General features: G+C 43.8%; 1 protein-coding gene across 2 annotated transcripts in view; it reads left to right on the forward strand.

The window, feature by feature from the left end:
• The window catches only part of gga1 (golgi-associated, gamma adaptin ear containing, ARF binding protein 1), a 41,606-nt gene extending 25,714 nt beyond the window's left edge, over positions 1–15,892 (forward strand). For both annotated transcript variants that reach the window (XM_078531633.1, XM_078531631.1), the window contains 10 exons: positions 583–720; positions 2,283–2,364; positions 3,117–3,224; positions 4,813–4,968; positions 6,769–6,842; positions 9,374–9,594; positions 9,931–10,253; positions 11,492–11,661; positions 13,665–13,775; positions 15,446–15,892. In XM_078531633.1, the coding sequence (XP_078387759.1) occupies positions 583–720; positions 2,283–2,364; positions 3,117–3,224; positions 4,813–4,968; positions 6,769–6,842; positions 9,374–9,594; positions 9,931–10,253; positions 11,492–11,661; positions 13,665–13,775; positions 15,446–15,556 (1,494 nt within the window). In that variant the 3' untranslated portion in view covers positions 15,557–15,892. The remainder of the gene's footprint in view (positions 1–582; positions 721–2,282; positions 2,365–3,116; positions 3,225–4,812; positions 4,969–6,768; positions 6,843–9,373; positions 9,595–9,930; positions 10,254–11,491; positions 11,662–13,664; positions 13,776–15,445) is intronic.
• The last annotated feature ends 612 nt before the right edge of the window (positions 15,893–16,504 follow it).

Genomic DNA, 16,504 nt, shown 5'->3' on the forward strand with positions numbered 1-16,504 from the left:
GGAAGTACAAGGGCAGCAGATGAATGGGAACACAACCACCTTCAAGTTTCCTTCTCAAATCACATACCATTCTGACTAGGAAATAATATCACCATTCAGACAGTCAGGGATGGGCAGTAAATGCTGGCCGTGTCGGTGAAGCCCACGTCCCGTGAATTAGTGAATAAAAAAAAAATATGATCAGGTATGGCAAAGTAACCCTCAGTGTACTCTGCTCCAACTACAGAGAAACATCCCTTACCGCAGTAATGTGTCGTTCTGCTGTGCCCTCTGTCAGCCGCCCTCTAGAGTGAGATTGCCAGTTAGTGCCAATTTGGCGGCAGTATTATGGTGTGGGTACGTGCATCAAAACTATCCAAACTCACTTTCCATAATCCTGTTGCAGCCAGAGGAGACTTCAAATCCATCCCAGATTGATGGGATTAAACTGGATCTCCGAGTTGAAATCTGCTGATCCAGCCAGATCCTCAGCTGCCACCCACTCCTCAATTTCTTTTCCCATATTGCTAATAACCCAGTAAAAATGTGCTACCTGTAAAGAAGGCTGTATTGAGAACCCAAGCCTGATCTTTAAACCCTTAGGACCAGAAAAGAATGGAGAAGATTTCTAAAAGAGTGAACGCAATTGAAGAGGTGAACAATAATGTTAAACTTCTGAGTGAAATGCTAGAGAATTACAGCAAAGATGAAACCTCAGAGAGTAACGAAGAAATAATGAAGGTAAATGTGAGTTGAAGAAAACTTCTTGTGTGACGCTGTGATTACGTTGTGTACATGTGTTTGTCAAAGTGAGCAACATCACACCTGGAGAATGGAACTTGCATCCAAAATAACTTTGAACCATTGGGACTGCCTCTCCTGAATTAGATTTTCTAATTAGTTCCTATTATGCTGTCCTGTTTCAGTTTTGTATGTTAGCCACTTCCTAAGTGACGCTAGATTGTAAGGTGTGAAGGATAGAGAGGCGGAGAGGTTTAGGGAAGGAATTCCAGAACTCAGGGCCTAGACAGCTGGAGGCACGACCACCAATGGTGGAGCAGATCAAATCAAGGATGCACAAGAGGCCAGAATTGGAGGAGCACAGAGATGTGGGGCTGGAGGAGGTTACAGAGATAGGAAGGGATAGGGAGGTCACGGAGGGATTTGAAAATGTAGATAAAGTAAACAAAGGAAAAGGGCAGTGGCCCCAGTAGAAGGATACTTCACCTGCCAGGCGCTGAAGCCTGTCGTTGCTCTTTGAGATAATCTCGGTGACGATTAAGATTATCCTTACTGAGACTTGAATTGATTTCGGAACAGTGCTGATTCCTTTGTAAGATTTGGCTGAGTGCGTACGTACAACATGTAAGCAGGAATACCATGTATGAACTGTTATATAATTTTAGGAACTTCCTTGTATGGTTTGCGGGTTAATGTTTTTCCCTGTGAAAGCATTGTTTTAATTTTGCCTCGACTAACCACATGACCATATACCTCCTCTGGCTATAAGAGCCTTGCATGTAATCGCTTGGCGACATCTATCAACCCAACTCCTCAGATGTAGTGAAGTGTGCCCACAGTTGTCCAGTCTGAATGAGAGAGGCCATATGATGCATGGAGTAATAAAGGGTTTCCCTGTTTTCGTTAGGATTCAATTGTAGGAATCTTGCCTCTTGTACTCTCTCTGAGGCAGAGTGTGTTTGCTGAACTCTAGGTAGCAGAATTAGAAGTAGTGTCCTTTTCCACTAATGAGCACAGAAGATACAAAAGCATGCACATTATTTTGCATCATTATGCCACGTGCTTGGCTATCATTGAACTATATAATGTGCTTCCAACAGGGATGAAGAGCTCCTTTAGCCAGCAGGGAGCACATGTCGAGAAATCTCAGGCTGCGTCCTTACTGGAAGATCACAAACTATAATAATGAGAATTGATTCTCAATAGTGTGGTCCATAAGTACTTAAACTGAAAAATACTGCAGTGGGAAAAAATAATTTTAGAGTTTATCTTGCCTCAATACTCACAGAGCTTTTAATCAGTTTAGGATTGTTGATGGCAAGAGGAATTCTTCATGCCATCTGGCCAGACTGGGGCAGGTTATGAAAGGTATTTTGCTCATCATGCCTCAGACACAGCAGCTCTCCCAATGTGTCAGACAGTATCGCATATCCACACGCTTCTGTGAGGTGTGTTCCCTTATTAATTGCCTTAACCTGCGGCATGCTGAGGCACTTGGAGGTTTTTTGATTTTATTATTTTCCTCAATTAAATTCTTCTTTTCCACACATGGATCGCTGCAGGAGTTGTACCAGCGATGTGAGAAGATGAGGCCCACGCTATTCAGACTGGCCAGTGACACCGAGGATAACGATGAAGCACTGGGTAAATGAATCAAGTGAACCTGTCTGAATTGGCACTTTCCATGAGAAATTCTGTGTAGTTAATTGTGTTCGTTCTGGTTAACCAAATATCTGGTTATGTGAAACAGCCGTAATTAACCTATTAAAATGAACTGCAGGGTACTGTTACAGCATGTAGATGTGATGCATACGGGAGAAGTAAGCTGACTAAATGCAAATTGTTTTTGCTATTTACATACATGGGACACTTTTTTTCCAAGAGCGGAAAGCAAGAAGCTGGCTTCTAATTGACCACACTTTGTCCCCAGTTAGCATTTGTGGCTATAAGGAGACAGGTCATGATCAATACAATCCCTGTTAGCTTTGTAAGATGTTGTGCATTACAAGCAAAATGCATAATATATATGCACGGAAGTACAGAGAGTGTTACTCTGAGTAGAAACACCAAGTGCTGGGATGACACAGCAGAACCATTAACATTCAGATGTTCAGCAAATTTTTAAACCTTGAGCAATTTTTCTGTTCTGATGCTGAGTGACCACCTTTTTATATTTCCTGCATTTTCTCCTTGTGTTCTCTCCTTTTAATTGGATTTAACTGGACATCATTTTCCAGCTAGGTTTCTGGACCTTTGTTGATGATCTTGTCACTCCCCCTGTAGATATGAACTGCAGGAAGTTAAGTAGCAGTGTGCACTGTAAATAAGCAGGTTTTGTTAAAAATAAACTTTGGTTTACAAGCTCACTTCCATCTTTGTATTTTTTTTTTGTCCAGCTGAAATTCTTCAGGCAAATGATAACTTAACACAAGTCATTAACATGTACAAGAAGATAGTGAAGGGCGAAGAGGTTAATGGGGTGACTGACCTGCCAAACATTAAAGGTATGTAATGTTATTTTGTATGGTTTCCCCTTAAAATGTAGTGGCAGATGCAACTGTTCCCACATGTTCTATATGTGTCAGGCAGTATTTCATTCTAAATTTACTTTGTGTATGTGTGTGTGTGTGCGTTTATCTCCTCTTAGCTTGTAATGTGCAGCTCACAGTATTATTTATAAAGCACCTTGTCACTTCTCAAAGCGTATCTCTTCAATGTATTCTCAGAAGTCACTTTAACTGCTTTGCGGTAAACTGGCGACCATCCTGTGTCAGTAAAATCCTACCAGCAGTGGTGAAATAATTGGCCAAATGATTTGTTTTTGGTGGTGTTGGTTGAGGGGAAAACCATGGCCAGGACAGTGAAAGAACTCTGCTCACTTCTTTGCAAAGGCTTCTTTTACAGCCCACCTGAACCAGCAGAGCCAGCAGGTGGATCCTAGTTTGATATCTCTTCTGAAGGATGATGCAGCAGCCCCTTAGACATTCACAACCTTAATGGCCTCTGTTATGAGCTGAAACTCTGGTATGGGGCTTAAGTGCACAACCTTCTGACCCAGAGGTCAGAGTGCAGCCAACCAAATCAGCCTCTCTCAGTCTGGTAGGAATGTGGCTTCGCATCTGCCCATTTCATGTACGATTGAATTCCTGATCTCAATGATGTGGAGAGGAAGCCAAACTTGTCCGAAAGGAAGTGAGGAAGAGTCTCCCCAAACTGATGTGCAAGTTATAAGGGAAATTGTGAAGGAGAAAGTAAGAGGCTTGGGCACTCTTGGTCCAGTTCTTGGGGACATGAGGTGTGAGCTTTAAATTGCCCACATTTTCAGCACTACATCATTCTCTCTGGAGGGTGTAAGAAGGGTGTAAGTTAGCTTAGAAATGCTGGTGTCTCACTAGTGCAGTAGAATCAACTTTTGGAGATTTGGATCAAGTCACAGAGTTAGAAGGATTTTAAGCCTGTGTTTAACCTGTTTCAGATGGCTCCTTGCATTTATGTGGTCACAACAATTTGTAACAACTATTTTGCTAATTACCCTCTGCAACTTGTAGCATACAGTAATTAGGATTTTTGACATTCCGTGAGCATGGTACTTAGACAGTCTAGAATTAATCAGGGCCCAATTTATGAACACTACAGGATGCAACAATTCTGAGTGAATTCATTGACTATAGGGTAAATTCACCAATATGTGTCCCAAAGGAACACATTCGAAGGGGGTAGATGCTGCAGTGCATGGGGAACCAATGCTGACCTAGCCAGTAACACCCCATGAAACAATATTTTTTTAAAAGCCCCATCTCCAACGCATGCTCGCTGTTAGCACAGCTCCCACTGAAAGTGCAGCAAAACTGAAATTATCCATCTACATAAAGAGGTTATTTAATATTTGTTGTTGCCTCTGTGTCAGTAAAACAGCAGCCACGTGTAAACTGGAGGATAGAATAATTTATCTTGTTGAGTGAGTAGATTTAAACTGATTAGTAAATAAATTGCCTTTATGTAATTGAGGTCAGCAATTTTTCATTTTAATAACCTGAGAAGATTAGATGCCTTATGATTTAATGTGCTATTAATTTGTGTTTTGTTATTTAGCCAGCAGTTCTGCTCTACTAGACCTGACCGGGCTGGACACTGGCTCAAATACTCCTTCTTACCCTGCTACCCCTGCCAATCAGACCTGGAATCCTGATCTGGTGCAGGATCTCAGCAGCTCTGTGTCATTATTGGATGATGAATTAATGTCATTAGGTGAGAATTTTTTTCACATTATTTCTCTCCAGGCGTGACATTTCATACTTGGGAGTGTAGAATTTTATTAAATGCCTCAGCTCATCTGCTGCTGAAGCCCTAGTCCATGCCTTTGTTACCTTGACTATTCTAGTGGTCTCCTGACCAACCCCACCATAAACTTGAGTTCATCCAAAACTCCGCTGCCCCATATCTTTCTTGCACCAAATCTCGTTCACCCATTATCCCTCTATTCACTGGCCTAAGTTGACTCCCAGCCCAGCAACACTTCAGTTTCACCATTCTTATCCTTATTTTCAAATTCTTCCGTGGTCTCGCAGTTCTCCGCCCCACCCACCACCCTCTCTAACCTCCTTTGGCCCTACAAACCTCAAGAGCTCTCCATTCCTCCAGCTCTGGCCTGTCATCCATCCCCGATTTTAGTTGCTCTACCGTTGGCGGCCGTGTTTTTAGCTGCCTAGGTCATAACTTGTGATAAACATAGGGATATAGGACTTGGGAGCAGGAGTAGCCTTTTCAACCCTTTGAATCGGCACTGCAATTCGATAGGAATTTATCGAACTAGGCAGATGAGATGAGGCTGATCTGATTGAGGTCTCGATTCCACCTTCCTGCCTGCCCCTCATAATCCTTGATTCCCTTGTCTGTCAAAAATCAGCCCAACTCAGCCTTGAATAAATTCCATGACCTAGCCTCCACGACTTTCAACTGTCCTAAATCTCCTTATGTGGATGTTGTTTGATTATGCACTTGTAGAATGTTTTTTACGAGCGAAAGGTGCTATATAAATGCAAGTTGCTTTTGCCTGTGCAGTGTTTAAGTTTGGCTGGATTCTAGAGACTTTACATGGTCCATGATAGCATTGGTGCTCAAGTAAGCTGCTATTGTACTATTACAACAAAATCTGTGTTTTTGTTGAAACATTTGGATATTCGAGTGCAGTAGTTAACTGCTCAGCTCCCATCAAAAAGCTTCTAACTTTGTGTCACTAGAGTGTCTATCATTCAAACTTCGCTTGCCTCAATTGTGAAAGTTTGGTCGGTTATTTTCTAGATCAGTAAATGAGCTGGTAGTTGATAACTAGTAGAAGGGATGAACCATTTGGGGATTTGTCTGATTAGTAACTGGTTGAGGAGACCTCAGTCCAAAACTGTCCTTGTCTCGACCGTAGAAGTTTGCAGCACAGACAAAGAGACCATTCAGTCCATCTCATCTATACCTGTTCTTTGTAGGATGTATCCTGCTCTATTCCTATAGTGTCCTAGCTGCAAGACGATGTACGATGAGGAACAAAGCAATGTTGATCAATTTTCCAGTTGCACAGTTCTACTGCCGAGCATCACCTGAAAATGAAAATGAATGGAGAGAAAATCACAGGCTACTGTGTACGATTTCCCAAGATAGGCTCCTGGCAGTGAGACTCTGCACCAGGAATGTGCAGTTGGAAAACTCAGCTCTTATTTAGTTACTGAAAAAGTGATATTGGTCAGATCCATTTATAAACAAAGTGGAAAACTGCGCCTTGCCGTAAAGGTGTCATTAGATACAGTTGTATGACTTTATGCAGTCCTTTGAAGCCAGTTGATCTAAATAAACTTGATATATCATAGAAAATATGTGCGCTGGTAAATCGCAGCATTGTTATACTGTTGGTTGGCCTGTTAGAGTAGCTGAGACAGCTTGCAGTTGGCAGGGAGATAGATGTAAATGACAAATCTGCAGGCTATATTTCATCTCTAAAATGTGTTGCTGTGCAAGAATCTTCTGTTACAATTCTTCCCCCTCTTTCTCTACCTGTAGGGCTGAATGATCTTGTTCCTAATGCAGTACCTTCATCGCAATCTCTTGAATCGAGTAACTGGAATACATTTCAGGTAAGAAAATACAGAACATGGATCCCATTATTATTCACTTAACATTGAACTCCTGTAAGTATTCATGTTTTCCACTGCATGACTTTTTATTTCAAAAAAGAAAGGCAGCAACATGTCTTCTGAAGGAAGAAGAAAAATAATCTTTCAGAAAGGCGGCTTTGAATAATTTTTATTCACTGAGTTGGACTATTCATGGTCTGCCATGAAGTCTGAAAATGAAAATGAATGGAGAGAAAATCACAGGCTACTGTGTACGATTTCCCAAGATAGGCTCCTGGCAGTGAGACTCTGCACCAGGAATGTGCAGTTGGGAAAACTCAGCTCTTATTTAGTTACTGAACAAGTGATATTGGTCAGATCCATTTATAGACAAATGGGAAATGGTTTGCAAAGTCTGTGAACCAGCCAGTGAAATACAAATTGTGCGTTAGAAAAATCCTGAGTTTACTTAACCACTGTATGAAAGGTTCCAGCTCCCCAGATTCAGCACATTATATGAAGGTTAATTTGCAAAGCATCAGAGATTAATCTTCATTGATATCTGAACTTGTGTTCTTCATTAAATGTGAAAATTAAGAATGGCGATTACATAAAGGTCCCTCCAGTATTTGCTCTTTTTTATTATTTGTTCATGGTGTTGCTGGCTAGGCCAGCATTTATTGCCCATCCCTAATTGCCCTTGTTTAGAGGGCATTTAAGAGTCAACCACATTGCTGTAGGTCTGGAGCCACACGTAGGCCAGACCAGGTAAGGATGGCGGATTCCTTCCCTGAAGGACGTTAGTGAACCAGATAGGATTTTATGACAATCGACAATGGTTTCACGGTCATCATCAGACTTTTAATTCCAGATTTTTTATTGAATTACCCTAGGTCTCTGGATTACTAGTCCAGCAACAATACCACAACACCATCACCTCCTCTATGGTCTGAGCTTTCGAAACTTGCGTCAGTTGTCAAACCAAATTTGCTGTGGCTTAAACTTTAAATAGCCATTAATGGCTCAAAAAAGGATTATTGAGAATTTCATGCCTGTGTCCAACACTCGCTAATTCTGTGTCGCTGATATCTGGGTCATTGTAGTATTTGGTTCCAGCTTTTGAGTGTTCTTTCTTTAATGAAATATTCCTGCTGTGTCAGTGCCCATTTCCAACAGCAGGAGCTCTATGTAGTAATTTTATTGGACGAGTGGCACAAAAACCTCTTTTATCATGGATCCAACAGTTTAGGACAGTCTCAACCCAGCACATAATGGGCATGGATGGTATAATTGAACTAAATTTACCAGTCCAGCTCAGACCATAGGCTAGCTGAGAAATGTTTTTCAAAAAAGTCACCTGTTGTGTTCACATTATATTCTTTTGAGGTTGAGACCTATTGTTGGGACCAACTCGAGAACCCAAGATAAAAGCAAAATACTGCGGATGCTGGAAATCTGAAATAAAAACAAAATGCTGAAAAAGCTCAGCAGGTCTGGCAGCGTCTGTGGAGAGAGAAACAGAATTTACGTTTCGAGTCTGTATGACCCTTCTTCAGAGCTCGTACAGACTCAAAACATTAACTCTGTTTCTCTCTCCACAGATGCTGTCAGACCTGCTGAGTTTTTCCAGCATTTTCTGTTTTTATTCAAGAGAATCCAACTCTGCATATAACTGCGTTGCAGTTAATCTGGAAGGTGCTGGACTGACACGGACTTCTTAAAATGTAAGATGTTCCCTTTCCCAGCACCAGCATTCCTTGCTTTTAAACGAGCACAATATTCACCAAAGAAAGTAATCACTCACCTTCACCCTGTTTATAAATTTGTAAATTTGGAAAAATAAACCACCTCCTATTCCACTGCTTTGTTTTTGTTTCATTTATTCTTTCGTGGAAAGTGGGTGTCGCTGGCAAGGCCAGAATTTGTTAATTGCCCTTGAACTGAGTGGCTTGCTAGGCCATTTCAGAGGGCAGTTAAGGGTCAACCACATTGCTGTGCGTCTGGAGTCATGTGTAGGCAGATTTTCTTCCCTAAAGGACAATAGTGAACCAAATGGGTTTTTACAGCAATCGACAATAGTTTCATGGTCACCATCACTGAGACTAGCTTTTAATTCCAGATTTTATTAATTGAATTTAAATTTCACCTGCTGCTGTGGTGGGATTTGAACTCATGTGCTTAGCTCCCTCTTAAATGCATCTAGAGTTATCTCAATTGCTTCAAGTTCCACTTTCTGGGTAAGGAGGTTTTTCATGAGCTCTTTATTGGATTCTTTTATGTTTATGGCCCCTAGTTTTAGGCTCACCCACAACTGAACTCCTTCATAAATTTAAAGACCTCGTTTAGCTCACCGGTCAGCCTTTTCTTTTCTGGAGTAAAGAGCCCCAGCCTTTCCAACCTTCCCTGATCAACGTAACCCCTCAGTTTGGTTCTGGGGTAATTCTTGTAAGCCTTTTTGAACCTTCTTCGGTGCCTCCTATGTGTTTTGTGGTAATATATAATAGACATGCTCCCTTTCCGTGTAAGAGCAAATGTTGTTTTATCCTGCCTAGTCCTCGGAGTCTGACGAATTGAGTGGCCCCATAACCTCTTCAGAGCCCGGCACACTGTCTTCTGAGTTGTTGAAACCAGCGGCTTCGACCACCGGCCAGCAAAGCCCCGCCCCTGCCTGCGTGCCTGCGTCTGCCGGGAGCAAAGCCTTGGACGACTTGGACATGTTGGGGAAAACCCTCCTTCAGCAGTCGTTACCTCCGGGATCTCAGCAAGTCAAATGGTAAGAGACGGAGGGCGGTGGGATCAGAGCAGCGTTTCGAGCCAGCATTGTCGCTGAGTCTCACCTGGTTGCGGGGAATGTAACCCGTCCGGTTTTTTCTCAGCTCCGCTGCCAGTAACAGCTGTGCACCATGGGGTTGCCGTCAATGCTTTGCTGGGATTGTGTGCATATTACAAATATTTTAAGAGGTTATGGCTTTAAGTAGAATGAAGTTTTCACAGTCAAGAGAAGATTGGAGGAAACCTAGAGTTAAATGCCTATGAAACACCATTTGGCCAGGGAAAGAAGAAGGTCTCCATCCATAACGTTTTCTATTATAATTTACTTTACTTGCAGGTCAGCTCCACAACAAAGGCAAACACTTCGCGATCTCCAGAACAAATCAAGCACTAACACTGCAGTTGCCTTGGGCACGTCGCCACTTTATCCTGCTTCAAGCAAGGGCATCTCGCCGATCATAAGCACAGGCCTTACCCTTCAACCTGATCAGCCAGCGGCGTTTGTGTACAGTTCTTCCATCCCACCAGCTTCTGCTGCATCGTGCATAGGGCAGCCTGGGACTCAGCACATTGCACAAGGGGGCCTCAGAATCTCGCCAATGCCTCAGCAGGAAATCTCCCTAACTAACGTTTTAGTACCTCTAGAATCGATTAAACCAAGTAAGTATCGAATAACTCCAAGTGCCAAGTGTTCCCCTTGCTCTTCACTTACGTGGAGAGGCTGGGGTTGCTGGGAATTTTCTCCTGCTAGCAGCGAAGGCTGAGGGGCGATTTAATCGAGATGCTCAAAATGATGGAATATTTTGACAGAGCTAATGAGGAAAACCTTTTTCCGATGGCGGGAGGGTGAGCAGCCAGAGGACACTGGTTTAAGGTAATTGGCAAAAGAGCTGGAAGGGAGCAAAATTATTTTTTACTCTGCGAGTAGTGTTCTGGAATGCACTGCCTGAAAGGCTGGTGGAAGCCGATTCAGTAGTGACTTTCAAAAGGGGAAGTAAAGATATGCTTGAGAGGGAAAATATTTCTGGACTGCGGGCAGGGGAAATGGGTCTAAGTAGGTAGCCCTTTCAAAGACTGTGCAAGAACAAGGAACCTAAAGGCCGCCTTCAGTCTCGTTCCATGACTATGAAATATCTTTGATTCAGAGTTTTTGCTTTGTAAAGAGCCTTTTGTGGTAATTTTTTTGAGCTGGCAGAAATAGATTGTGAGCTAAGTACCACGGGCATGAAGGGTTCTAAAGAATACCATTATTATAGTCAATTTTTGGGGAGTGATTTTCTGCTCTACTGCCTTGAAGACATCACTCTGGGTTTGGTTGCTTAGGGGCCAGGCACCCAGTTGTTAGATTTTCGAACTGAATGTGAGCATCAGGCTATTCCACCACACAGGGCGAGATTATGTTAGAGCCCAGCCCCATCTTCATCCAGCTTTGACACAGGCATATGCCTCATTGCGTGATTTCTTTAATTCTTTCACAAGATCGGAGAGTAGCTGGCTGGGCCAGCATTTGTTGCCCATCCCTAATTGCCTTTTGAGAAGGTGGTGTGGAACGGGAGGTGGTGCAAGTTCTGGGGTGGGAATGAGCATCCAACCCAGGGTAGATGGTGTGTGTTTAGAGTGGGGTTGGAGGGGGATGTGCATCGTTGGCTGGGTGGGCGGTATGTGGCTTGGGGTTAGAGGAGGCGTGACACAGGGTGGGTGGCATAGGGTTAGAGGGGGCGTGACAGAGGGTGGGTGGCATAGGGTTAGAGGGGGCGTGACACAGTGGGTGGATGGTATGTGACATGCAGCTAGAGAGGGCGTGACATAGGATGGGTGGGTGGAAGGTGACATGCACGCTGCAGTGTGTAAAGATCAATGCAATTCAAGTGACTTTTGTCTCTCTCTCTACCACACAGGTAGCATCTTGCCTGTCACGGTATATGATAAGAATAGCTTCCGAGTTCTGTTTCATTTTGCGAAGGATCCTCCACCAGGGCAGGCAGATGTTTTGGTCGTGGTCACTTCCATGATTAGTACAGCACCACAGCCGGTGAAAAATATAAGATTCCAAGCTGCTGTTCCCAAGGTACGATTTACAGCAGAACCCTTCTTAATATTGTCTCCTTTCAAAATTCTTTGTGCAACTTTCGTCATTTCACATTGTTGAATCGTTTTTTTTTAAAAATGTAATTACCCCTCTCCTGAATGGACCAACTCTGTCTAACATATAATTCCATGACACTGCCAACTCTCTAATACCTCTCCCAGTGCCTTGTGTCTTATCCCACACAATGAAGTCAGCTATCCCACTGTGGGGTGGGCATTACAGACATGTTTACCCCATCTGCGTTTTTCAGCAGGGGTTCTCTAAACAGCGATCGGAAGTGGGAAGCCTGCTGATATATTTCGCCTCCTGTTCAGCCCAGGGTCTCTGAGGCTAGCTGTAGTGCTCCACCTGCTTCCTTAGCTGACAGCATAAACTGGGGACTGAACCAGGGATCAGCCCTGGTATGTAGCTCACTTCCACTTTGGGCAGTATACTTACCAACTGTTTGGCCAAAACTTTGCACCCCCTTCCCCCCTGGAGCGGGAGTGCCCGTCACCTCTCCGGTTCCATTGATATTTTACAATTAGTTGGGGGGAGTGGTGGGGGGGGGGCGGTAGGTGGCAAGCAGCCCACCCACCCTTAGGCCAATTGAGGCCCTTAATAGGTTGGAAGCTCTTGGAGGTGGGACATCCTGCCTCAGAAAGGGGCTGGTGGGGGGGGAACCCAGGACTGCACACAACTGACTGCCTGAGGGTTGTAAACTCCGCTTATGGCTACCAGGGCTGGTAGGAGCAGGCCGTGTAAAATCCTGGCCTTTATTTCAGTATTCATACTGATACCGCTGGCAACAAAATGGGCCTAAGCCAGAATAATTCTGCGCCATCTATATTTATTCAAAACAAAAAAACGCCCTGTCTAGATTTCAGAGCTGTATTGTACTCTCGGGCGTCAGCTGGCATTTATAAACTCGCTTCTATTAACTTAATTCTTTATAAAATATAGATTTCCGCCTGTAATTCATCCTCAGACTTCCCTTTAATCCTATGGGCCTAATTTGATAATTCCACACTGTTGATGCGGACGATTCCCTGTCCATCAAGAACTCGGGAGTGCATTTTTATCGTCCATTAGACAGAATCACCCGTGATGCTGTTGCATGAAATTGCGATGTGTAATCTAATTTCCACTATTCTGTTCTGCTTTTTAGCAATCTGGTTACTGATTTAGCGTCACTAGGGTATACCTGCAAGACTTTGACAATCAGCATTGCTAATCTGGAACCTTCTTTTCATACAAAGTGCTTCATTTTTTTTTTAAAAAAAAAATATGTAAGTCCAAGAAAAGATTAAGACCGCAATGATTGCTTTTATTTAATTCCATCAGATCATTGAATTTCTTCCCGATTTTTTTTTTTTGTTTTGGTCCGGTGTACCAAATCCCATTCTCCAGTGTGTCAGATGTTTCTGGCTGCGAAGCCCAAGCAGTCTCCAACCTGCGTAACTGGTTGCCTTCAGAGACCCTGGGATCAGCCTCCGGGTCTTCTCTGCTCTCTGATCTTCCCTTTCCAAAGTTAGGGAGGCATTTGAGGATGGTGACGTCACTAGCAGGATTGAAGAGCAGAAGGAATGTTAAGGCCACAGAAAGATTTATAAAGCAACCTGCTGTTCATGGGAGCAGGAGTACACCATTTAGTACCTCAAGCCTGTTCTACCATCCAGTGAAATCGCGGAGTGTCTTAACTCCATCAACCCGTCTTGGTTTCCTGACGCTTAGATTTACATGAGTCAAGTGCTTTTGAAATTTTCAATTGACCCCCCCCACCCCCCACCTGCCTCAACAGCATTTTGGGGGAGAGAGAGTGCTAAATTTCACTGCCCTTTGTGTGAAGAGGTGCTTCCTGGCATCGGCCCTGAAACAGCCTGGCTCTAACTTTAATGTTCTATCCCCTTCCACTAGGCTTTCCCGCCAGAAAGAATTGTTCCCCTCTCTGTACCTCACCTACCATCTCCTTGTGAAAATCTTTAATCACCTTTGTTTTGCAGGTCATGAAGGTCAAGTTGCAGCCTCCTTCTGGCACCGAGCTGCCAGCGTTTAATCCTATACTTCCGCCGTCTGCAATTACACAGGTCCTGCTCCTAGCAAACCCACAGAAGGTGAGTGCGCTGTTTATGACCGCATACACACTATTTAACTAAAAACTAGGGCACAGCAATAACGTATGCCCCCTAACTTTTTCACATTCCCCCGTTCTTCTTCAGGCCTGTGAAGCAATCCGTGATGTTTCATTTTGTTAAAGGTGTTGTATAAATGCTCATTGTACGTTGCACCTCTGTACAATATCAATCAAATTTGATGTACCTCATCCCTTGCTCAGTTGAGGACAGTATTTTCTGTTGCCTTGGAGTAAATAGCGATCAAAGCAACAGGGTAACGGAAGGTAAATTTGTAGTGCATCTTTTCAAATGTTTAAAAGGTGGAACTAAATACCCCTTTAATGAATCGAATTAATTTGGGAATGTTTATCCCAGGTATCAGATTTGACATCCCTTTGTTTTCATACCCATTGCTATTAATATTTTTAATAAACTATTTTGTTTGGCTCCATCAAGGCAATGCCTGTCAGTGTGAGGGAACTGAATTAGCAGACACAATTGAACATTCAGTTTAATACAAGTAATTTTTTTTTTGGCAAGGCGTATATTCTTTCTCCACTTCTTTTCTATGGGCTGCCGCCATTCACTAGAGAAGATGTTTCTGCTTGTGGGAGGGAGTCCAAAACTAGCGGGCGTAAATAGAAGATAGTTACTAAAAAAAAATCCTAGGGAAAGAGGGCCATTCGAGACCTCGGGGCTGTCATTCCCGCCCTTTCGCGAGTCGACCTCGGCCTAGATGAGGGTCCCATGCCCAGGGGTTCGAGCCATAGCCAGTGGTAGAACCAACAAATTTTTGCTGGTGATGGTGAAAGAGTTAGAGCCTGGAGGGACAACGGCTGCTTACAGGCGGAGGATCCTTTGGGAAGAGGACTTGTGTTTCCTTTAAGGGCGCGTGAGGAGGAAGGCGACGGGAAACCTCCTCGGGTATCCTTTTCCCAAGTCACGTTGCTCATTGAAGTTGGAAATGGGAGGCCCCTATGAGCAACCTGATGAGGAGAGCGCAAAGCGGTGAGGCGTGGGGGAAAGGAGTTGTCCTTAGGCAGATCACTACTGCTGTTAAATCCAATAGGTAATTGGGGGGTGCGACTTCTTTATCCAGAGATTGGGTAGAATGTGGAACTTTGAGTAGCTGAGATGAATAGAAAAGATGGATTTAAGGGGAAGCTAGATAAGCACATGAATGAGAATCCAGTAGGAGGACATGCTTGTCGAGTGGGAGAAGGCTCGCAATGGAGTTTAAACATCAGCGTAGACCAGCTGAGTTGAATGGCCTGTTTGTGTGCGGTAAATGCACTGCAGTTCCCAGCAAAAGGGCAAAAGATAAGCTGCTCACATGGGTCGGTCTGTGAACAAGACAAATGAGAGATACTGAGGTACGCCTCCCTCTAAATTTTCCATCCCTCTGCTGACATTCCTGCCCCCTTTAATGTTTGTCCCTGGCAGCAAAGCTGAGAAAATGTGGAAGATGCAGGCACGAACCTGAGTCCAATCTCTCTAGGGCTCGAGGTGTTCTAAACTCCACCCCGTGAAACGAAAGGCGGTGTGATTTTTCAAAGGGGTGGTGATGCCGCGGCTCCCATCATTAAAAGGTCATTTATTTCTGTAGGGAAAGGTTATTGTTTAGAAGTTTTGTAAGTGAAAGACTAAACTGTAAACACCATTCTTTGCAGGAGAAAGTCCGGTTACGGTACAAGCTCACGTTTACGTTGGGCGAGCAAACCTTCAACGAGATGGGAGACGTGGATCAATTCCCACCTCCAGAGTCGTGGGGGAAGCTCTAACTGGGACATAAACAGAGACACTACACAACACTGCTGCTCTATTGTTAGGAAACCACCAACGTTTCGCTAGTAAGGTGAATGACAGGGGCTACAGTAATTAAAATAAAATCCTGAAGCAGTCGATTTCTGATTTCTAAGGCAGATTTGATGGTGCAACAGACTGGTCTGGAGCGAGACCTCTGTCCTGCTGTTGGGCAGGGTGCCTGTTATTCCCTCCTGTTAGCTGGCAATGTCAAAATAGCCCCGTCTCTGTGTGCAATGGTGTTACGCCTGATGTCATAAAGACTCCATTAACATTATTCCATGTGTGATAAAATTGTTCAGAAAAACTTGTTATTCTGCCTGGTTTCAAAGTCTCCTTTTTCTGAGGTACGTGTTTAACTCCTTGTTCCCCTGTCCCCCAGTTGAATCGATGTACGTTTCTCAGTTGATGAGACTAGCATGCAGCTTAACCATGTGTGCCCGAAGGTTTGATTCTCCCCTGTGCTGAGTTGGCCACGATCAGCTAGAGTAGCGACACTACAGTAGGCTGCAGCGACTCTGGGCTAGCGAGGACAAAAGTCGGACAGAGCTACCGTTCGTAAGTTTATCGGGTGATTCCTCCTGAAAAATGTTTCCCTGGGCTGTTGGCTTGACTGTGACACTCTGCTGTCAAATACTCTCTCGGCTCATTTGTCAAGGTCGACCGTTTGGAACAAGGTACTGGGGTGGGCAGCCAGTGTTGGAGGGTGTACCCCAGCACAAATCGACCCTTGTGTTGAAGAAGGAAAAGATTTATTTTTAAAAAGGCTGCATTTGCTGCCGGCACAGTTGTACGGTTTTACATCATTGTGATGCGTTAGTACAACGCCAGCTGAACACGTATATGTTTTACCAAACTGAAAGCTTAATACTCTACTGTTATTTACTGGGTACAAATATCCCATAGAATTACCCTGCATTGATAGC

The sequence above is a fragment of the Cetorhinus maximus genome, chromosome 29, assembly GCF_964194155.1.
Source record: "Cetorhinus maximus chromosome 29, sCetMax3.hap1.1, whole genome shotgun sequence".
In the NCBI taxonomy this organism is placed as follows: domain Eukaryota; kingdom Metazoa; phylum Chordata; class Chondrichthyes; order Lamniformes; family Cetorhinidae; genus Cetorhinus; species Cetorhinus maximus.